This window comes from Petaurus breviceps, unplaced genomic scaffold (assembly GCF_028583685.1).
Source record: "Petaurus breviceps papuanus isolate PSGF00001 unplaced genomic scaffold, PetGlider_PUasm1.0 185, whole genome shotgun sequence".
Taxonomy (NCBI): domain Eukaryota; kingdom Metazoa; phylum Chordata; class Mammalia; order Diprotodontia; family Petauridae; genus Petaurus; species Petaurus breviceps.
In genome coordinates this window covers 33,496,008-33,504,338 of record NW_027185797.1, presented here as the reverse complement: position 1 = coordinate 33,504,338, position 8,331 = coordinate 33,496,008, and the positions used below count along the sequence as shown (strand labels likewise).

At 54.8% G+C, this 8,331-nt stretch overlaps 1 protein-coding gene across 1 annotated transcript; it reads right to left on the bottom strand.

Moving 5' to 3' along the window:
* Window positions 1–255: 255 nt before the first annotated feature.
* Window positions 256–2,994, bottom strand: SP8 (Sp8 transcription factor). Its single transcript, XM_069088263.1, has 2 exons — window positions 2,974–2,994; window positions 256–1,788 (listed from the first exon to the last, which is right to left on the bottom strand). The coding sequence occupies exons 1-2, from the start codon at window positions 2,992–2,994 to the stop codon at window positions 256–258; spliced, it is 1,554 nt and encodes a 517-aa protein (XP_068944364.1).
* Between the last annotated feature and the right edge of the window lie 5,337 nt (window positions 2,995–8,331).

Genomic DNA, 8,331 nt, shown 5'->3' with positions numbered 1-8,331 from the left:
AGGAAGGAAGGAAGGAAGGAAGGAAGGAAGGAAGGAAGGAAGGAAGGGGCGGGAGGAAAAGTGTCCAAAAAAGCGATACAACTTACTTACACGTCCATGTCCCCTTTACAAAGTTAAGTGTCACAGAGAGAAAAGGGAGACCCCAAAGCGTCCCTCGTCCCCGCGCCTCGCGGCGCAGGCGGGCAGGCAGCAGAGGGCCGGGCCTGGACATCGGGGCCCCGGGGACGGGCTGCAGGGGGCCAGGCGTGCCCAGCTTCACTCCAGCCCGTTGCGGTGGCCCGGCTCCGGGGGCTGCAGCAGCTCCGGAGAGTGGCATGGTGGGCTACCGGCTGCGCTGTGCTCGCTGTCGGTGTCACTGCCCTTCTTGCCGCCGCTGCCCGAACCCGCCGAGCCGCCGCCGCCGCCGCCGCCGCTGTGGGTCTTGACGTGCTTGCTGAGATGGTCGCTCCGCATGAAGCGCTTGTTGCAGACCGGGCAGGCGAAGCGCTTCTCGCCTGTGTGGGTCCGCAGGTGCCGCTGCAGCTCGTCGGAGCGCGTGAACCTCTTGCCACAGAAGAGCCAGTTGCACACGAAGGGCCGCTCGCCCGTGTGCCAGCGCAGGTGCGCCTTCAGGTGTGACGTCTTGCCGTACACCTTGCCGCAGCCCGGGATATGGCAGCTGTGCAGGCCCTTGCGCCGAAGACTGGCACCGGCCGGGCCCAGCCGCTCAGCCTCCTGGCAGTTGGGGCAATCGCAGGTGGCGCGGCCCGAGTAGCGGCGGGCAGAAGAGCGCGGGGAGCCCCCCAGGGGCGCCGACGGCCCGCCGCCGCCCAGCATAGAGCCGCCGGCGCCGGCCAGCGGCGACGGGGCCGAGTCCGGGTAAGACCCCGGGAGTACCGGCTTGAAGCCGTCCATCAGGTGCTGCCCAGCCGGGCTGAGCAGATGCGTCGAGGCGCCGCTGCTAAAGGCTGAATGCCCCAGGCTCGAGTAGTCCGAGTTGTAGCCGCCCAGCGGCGAATGCAGCGAGCCCTGCAGCCCCCCCGCGGCCGGGTGCAGCGAACCGGGCAGCGCCGCCGCCCCGTTGGGGTTCTGCACGTCGATCCAGCCAGCTCCCACGTCCCACCAGCTGGAGGCGGCTCCTGCCGCACCCACGTCGCCCGCAGCGCCCAGGCCAGGGTGCGAGGGCTTGAACCACGACTCGTACGGGTGAGCCATTCCCACGCGCGGGTAGATTCCCTGCAGGCTGTCCACCGACGTATGCACCTTGGACAGGAACACTGACTGATGGGAGCCGTCCTGACTGTGCGCTGCCCCGGACGAACTGCCCCCGCCGCCGCCGCCGCCGCCACCCCCGCCGCCGCCGCCGCCGCCTCCCGACACACCGGGGGCCTGGAAGACTGAGTAGTCGTTGGCGAAGGGCGAGCCCGAGGCTGCTGCAGCAGCCGCGGCAGCCGCGGCAGCGGCGCTGCTGGAGGTGAGAGAGAAGGCGCTAGAGCCCGGCGAGCCACCGCAGCTGAATGAGTCCGACACAAGAGCCGCAGCGGCCGCTGCTGCAGCCGCCGCAGCTGCAGCCGCTGAGGAAGATCCTCCGGTCCGGGAGGACCCCGACACCCCAAAGCCCGAAAGGCTGGAGCCCACTACGTTACAGCTGCCGGACGAAGAAGAGGAAGTGCGTTTCCAAGGGTGGAAGCCTTTGCCGAAAGAGGACGCGCTGTCCGAGAGGGAGGAGGGCGACGGGCTGGGACTGCCGATCTTGTTACAGGTAGCAGCGAGCATGGCTAGAGGCGTGGATCCCAACCTCGGTTCTTCCTGCGGGAAAGAAGAGAGGAGAGGGGAGAAGGGGGAGGAAGGTGGGGGCGGGGAAGGGCATGGGGATGGGATGGGATGGGATGGGATGGGATGGGATGGGATGGGATGGGAGAGAACGTGCATCAGTTCCTTGATATCCTTCAAGACTTCTCCCACACACCGCACCCCTATTTCTCCCCGCAGCGAGCCTCTACCAACTCACCTTTCACACCTACCAACAGCTCGGGAACCTGGCTGGCTTTCTAATTTTTTTTTTTGGGGGGGGGGAAGTTTGGTTGCTGGGCGTCTGCAGTGAGAGGCATTCACTTCTAGTGAGACTTTGACAAGCAGCCTTCCTGAAAGCCAACACACCACTCTCACACACAAGGCCCAGGACATACCCTTTCAACTGAGGATGGGGGAGGAGTGAGACCGGGGGTCAGGATTGCAGAAAGACGAAAAACAGACAGAAATCTTGTCTGAAAAAGAAAGCCGCACAAATCGCCGGATTGGATCGGTTTGCCTGTGTGTGTGTGTGTGTGTGTGTGTGTGTGTGTGTGGTGTGTGTTTTAAAGCGGCATTCGAGTGTCTCTCCCTGGCCATCTATCCATGGAGAGGCTCCCTACCGACTTCCAGTCCCTAGAAACCGATCCTTGTTAGTTTCTTCCAGTCAAGAAATGTCGGACCTCTGGAGTCCGCTTTCTCACCCCCTTTGTCATGGTTATTCTTGTTATTTGAAATCACAACGACAACAGTTTAAAAAAACAAAACATAATCACACCGAGGCGGGTTCCACGTACCTGCAGGATGCGGCGGGCTGCGGAATTTTAAGGGGGAGGGGAGCCGCTGCTGCCAAGTGCCCGGGAGCAAAAGCTTTAAAGCTGTCTTTCTTTCTTTCCCCCCTGAAATAGTCACATGGAAGATAGGCTGGACTAGCCCTTCTCCCCGGACAGCCGCAGCCGGGCTCTGGGAGATGGTTCGTATAAATGCCCTTAGAACCTTTTCCTGAGCTCAGAGAGTGACTGCCCCCCTCCCTTCCCCCTTTTTTTCTTTTCTACAAACTCACTTGTACTTAAGAGAAAGAAAAAAAAAAAACCTCAATAGAGAGACTGATAGCCCCTGTCCTGGCCGGGGCTATTTTAGCCCCCTCCAATCGGCGAGAGAAAGAAACTAATTAAACCAGCAAGAGAAAATCCTTAAACTCACCCCTAGTAGTGAAGTTGCCATCCCACCAAAGTGCCCTCCTCCTCCTCCTCCTCTCAGAGGATCTTTTATATATTGATAAATCAGAGGCAGTGTTTTTTTAGAGGTGTGCAATACAATGATCTGGTCCGCCCCTTCCAGCACAATTGTACCCTCTCCGCGGCTTTGAAGTGCCGCTGCGCCTCGGCCAGCCAATCTGCGGCGCCGCCGGGCCGCTCAGACACGCTGCTGCGTGAGGTCACCAGTCCCAGCCCCAGCCCCAGCGCCAGCCCCGACTCAGCGGAGCGAGCGAGACGCCCGGGAGCGGGCGCGGGCAGCCGCCACAGCAGCAGCAGCGCCAGCGGCCAGATCCTATTCTCCAGTAGAAGGGGCGAGAGGACTGATTGTGTGTATGAGTGTGAGTGTGTGTGTGTGTGTGTGTGTGCCACAAAGCTTGCAGAGGAGAGCCGCACTGCTACTACGTGAGCTCGCGCGCGCGCACACGCGCACACACGCACATACATACAATCAGATTTTACAAGCAAGTGAAACAGATTGCAAAGTTAAGAGAGGCTGGGCAAATAAAAGCCGTCGCCTAAACGCAGCTGCCGTCCCCCACCCTCACAACCTTGTTACCTAAAAGCTGGGTGCTGGGGTTAACCCCATGGTGGGCTCTGTTACTTTCTCTGGAAAAGCTCCTTACCCCCTCCCTTCCAACAGGACCGAGGTGGGGCAGAGTTTGTGAGGGGTGGCCTAGCTCCTTTTGCATCTGATCCTTTGGCCTCTCCCGCCTTCCCCCCCCCCCCCCCCCCGCTCCCCAGTGATGGTGTGTCTGTAAGGGTTTGGAAGTCCAAGTTTCCTTCATGCGGGAGGGGCAGTGTTTGCCCAGTTGCTCACACTGTGGACATTTCAATACAAAAAGGCATTAGAAAGAGATGGGGAGGGGGGGCGGGGGGGGGGAAGGGAGAGTGATGAGATTGATTTTCCCGGGTGTACGGAAATCTGCTACTGGACTGAGGGAGGAAGGGAGAAGGGGAAGAAGGGGGACTGAAAGAAATTTTTAGCAGATAACTCCGTTCTTTGGGAAAGGCAAGTTTTGTATCTCCCCCCCCCTTTTTCTTTCCCTCTCCTCCTCTCCCCACCCTGCATCCTTCCCCCATGCGTAAGCCCCAGGTCTAAAAACCTGTACGGGGGAGACCAATTGTTCAATGATGACCCTTCCTCAGAGATGACATCCCAAGTTCCCTGCCGCAGCAAGAAGATAAATGTTCAACCCTTCGGAAGCAACAAACCTTTCACCCCCAAAGCAAACTCCTGCCCCTAAGACGCCATGTTCCAACAGCAATCCCAGCGTTTGGATGTGGCTCCCAGGGCTCTAGGAAGCCAGATTTGACCATGGAATTAGGGGTGGGGCACAGTTCTTTGGATTTTTAAAAAATTATCTATTAAACTCCTTTTCTAGAATAACCCAACTTCGTGGAGCCTTCTTGCCTGCCTTCCTCTCCCGGGCTTCCCTGAGCTCCATTCTCAAGCTGGGGGCTCTGGCGCGTCCCATGGAGCCAAGCCGACCTGGACGTCGGTTGGAACGAGTTTTTTGACCCTTTTTTTTTTCCTACAGTGCTGAGATATTGACTGTCCATCATATCTTTTGATCTTGGGGGGGGGGGGGGAGAGATGAAGAAGCTTATACTTTAGAGCGAGTGTGAAGTAAATTAATGAACTGCTTTCTTTCTCTGAAGGCTGACGCTTACCATAAATGCCGTGTTGCTCTCTCTCTCTCTCTCTCCCCGCGAGCCGCTCTGAATGATTTTAGCCTGTTGAGAAGGCGTGACAGGCCAACCCAGAAGGAGGAAGGGGTGGGGGAAGGAGGGAACTCCGTTTAACAAATAAAAAAGAATTAACTCCATTGCTTTGGTCTCCTTCTGTAATGATATTCATTTTACGGACCTAATGCACAATTGCTGGAATTTCGGGTTTAATTCCAATCAATAGTATTATCCACTGAAGGGGTGGGGAGGGGAGACGCCCTTTGCATGAATACTTTACTAAGTTTATCTTTTTGTCCTCCTGTCTTCTTGGAACCGAAACTAAGCTAGTAAGGAAAACGTCAGAGCTGGGACTCAGAGGAAAGGGAGGTTTGGATGTGGGCTGTCTTTAGCATGCAAAGAACTCACACTTGGTGATAACAATTTGGAGTCCCTGTTACTTTGAATTTGGAGTTTTAACAAGTTTATTTTTGATAACTGTTTTGTACCGACTACTAGAGAACAATGTAATTATGTGTGTATTAAGAAATACGTTGAATATTTCCATCTGCAGCTTTTCAGAATGTTTTTCACTCCGCGTCCTCAAAGTGTGACATTGTCTTTCCCATTATTTTAAAAAAATAAACGAGATATTTTTGTGACCAGACACAAAGATGACAAATTTCTCTCCTCCCTTTCTCCTCCCTCTCTATCCTAACAACAACAACAAAAAGTTACCATGTATGTGTTGTGGAAACCTATCTCAGGCTTTATAGAAAAGACAAAGAAAATAACCGAACTCTGAGAAAACATGTGAAGCTGAACTCAGTCAGTCAGATAAGCCTCTCTGCTTCTCATTTCACTGAGACAGGCAGCAGTGAGCCTGAGACTGTTGCCTGTACCCTGGAGGAATGACCTGATCTTGGCTGCATCCTCTACTGCAGGAAACATCTGTAAGCGATTGTGTGCTGGGCCTTCTGGGCAAGGGAGGGGCCGGGTGGCAAAAGTGCGGAGAACTCCTGGGCCACCTGGGCCCTAATCCGCTGTTCACCTGTGCAATAGTAATCATAACTAAGTCTACAGAGTTTATGCCAACGAGAGAACCGGCAAGTTTGCAGGGGGACGGGACGGGGAGAGCAAATGTAGTCCAGATTTTCAGAAATTAATTATAAATTGGTGTGTGTGTGTGTGTGTGTGCGCGCGCGCGCGTGCGTGTGTGTGTGTGTTTTCCTTTCTCTGCTCCCACCCCCTATGTAGTTTAATGTACTGGGGCTCGATGGATGTTGGTGCAGTTTCCTGAAAACCTGTGGGATCCACTCTCGATGAAGCTTTAAAAAAATCTATTAGCATTCTGTATGCCTCGGTAGCATAAATTTCATTTGAATTTCAAATTTAATAAACCAGGAGGTTTTTAATCATCCCTGGTTTTATTTGTTTGATATTAACATGCTTATTGACCGGGTCTGTTGACCGGTTTGATCATTACAGGACAGCAAAAAGTTAATTAAAACGACCACAGCTCCTTAATCATATCATCTGTCTCATCCACGTCGTTCCCTTTATTACAGGCGATGATGGATCGGCTCCCAGATTAATCTCTCTGTTTCTTCGATTTGGACAACAGCTTTGGGGGCCTAATTTACATCCTGGGAACGACCTGCTCAAGTCTACCAAACACCTTGCTACGACAATAGACAGCAACAACCTCCCTTCGAGGGGGAGGACGAAAGAGAGCTGGCTGCCGGCTAAGTCTGATCTTCACATGGAGCCCGGGTCCGAGCGGACGCCCTGGGGTCTCCGAGAAGCCCGTAAGAATATACAGACAGAAAAGCTGCGGCGGGGGTGGGAGGAGGGAGACGGAGCGGATGCCCTTGCAGGCTGGGGAGGGGAAGAATGCTATTTCTGTGCAGTTAAATAGTCCGGAAATATGTATACAGACCCACATGGAAATAAAGTCTTTGGAAACCATTATATACAATTAGTAGCAATTTCTCTTCTAAGCGTCCATGTTCTCTCGCGGTTTCCTAGGGCTCCTAAAGGTGTCTACACTTTCCGAGGGTAGGTGTTAATATGTCCAGATGTTCTCGGTGAGAGGTATAACCTGGATGTAAAGAGGAGCCCACGCCTCGCAAGGAAGTGTGTGTGTGTGAGACTGTGTGACTGTGTGTGGCTGGCTGCGTAGGCGATTGTGTGTGCTCTCAGGAGTGGACAGGAACTGAACGATCGTGGCTGTTTTGCAGCATCCTCCCTTTCCCAAGAAATGTCGAAGGAACGGGGAAAAGCCCAGAGGAGACCGACATGAAGCTTTCCACCTTTTCCCCCTTTCGAACGAAGTTGTAGCCCTGGGTAAGGGGCCTTCTCCTTGGCAGGGAACAGGGAGTATGGGGGGAGCTTGTCTCTCCCAGTCACTGCCCTGGAGATTCACGGGTCTTGAACCGGTTTGCTGCTAAATAAACCTTGCTGAGGACTAAGGAGGAGAAAGGGAAGGGAGGAGGAAGGGTGAGCAGAATGCAGCTGTGGAAAGGATCGAGGAATGGAGGAGGTGGCGTGGGCGGGAGAAGAGGCGGCTGCGGGGGCCGGTGGAGCCCCGTGGGGGGGGGGGGGGGGGGGTTGCCTCTCTATTAGCTTTTCCTTCCACCGCTCACAAGTTTGAACCTCGGGGTCAAAGTTTCTCTTCTGCTCTCCTTCCCTGGGAAAATCCAACCAGGACGGCTTGTCTGTACCTGCAGCTTCCAATCTCACTGCGGGCTCCGGTCTTGGCCCACTCTCCTTCCCACCTGGCAGCAGCCTAGGGATAGATGAGAGCTGACTGGGCCCACAATCATCCTAGCCCCTGGTGGCCTCAAGCTTGAGGAGCACCAGGGGGAAGGAGTGGGTTTTGGTTGATTGGGGGGGGGGGGGGGTGGATTTGGGGGAAGTCCCTCCTCCCTCACCACCACCACCACCACCACCCAAGACCCAACCCAACTAGGAAGCAGTTCTTCTCCTGACAGATGGTGAAGCTTTGCCTGGCGTGGTGCCCCCTCTGAGTGCCCCCCCACCCTAATCACCTTCTGGTAGTTTGGGGACATTGGTTCTTTATGTTCAGGTCATTTGTGAATTAGAGGGACAAACAGGGATCTCGGTGGGCTGAGAAGTGAGATTTACAGGGCGGCAGGTGGCAGGCAGGTCACTGCTCTGGCATGACCCCGGAAACTCTAATGGTTCTTCCCTTAGATGATACTAGGTGACTAATTTTTCTCTAAGCCACAGGCCCCTGCCATAATGAGATAAGACACCCCCCTCCTTGGTTTCCCGGTCCACTTCCTCTTCCCCCCCAACTGTCCTTTCAGCCCAGCAAACACTTGAAAACACCCGGGCTCCTGGATCCCATACAAGAGAACTTTGTAGATGTCCTTGACCTCCTTGTCTATAAGGGTCAGTAATCCTAGCTGCTGTATTTTCCCTCCTGGCAAACTGGAACGCAAGTAGGACTTTTCCCTTCGGATCATGGAGAGAAACTTTGCATCCCCCAAACATAGTCTGTATTTAGGAGTGGCAGAGAGATTAGCTTGGGGCACTGCTCCCTTCTGCTCGGTGTGGGGATTTCTTCCTCTTTACGAGTCCTACCGAGAAATACAGGCAAGAGAGCTCCCTG

Excerpts from the sequence above, each read along its gene's own strand:
- SP8 (XM_069088263.1), bottom strand. The coding sequence starts at position 2,994 with ATGGCAACTTCACTACTAGGG. Across the intron at positions 1,789-2,973 it reads TGGCAACTTCACTACTAGGG|GAAGAACCGAGGTTGGGATC; the intron begins GTGAGTTTAAGG and ends TCTTTCCCGCAG.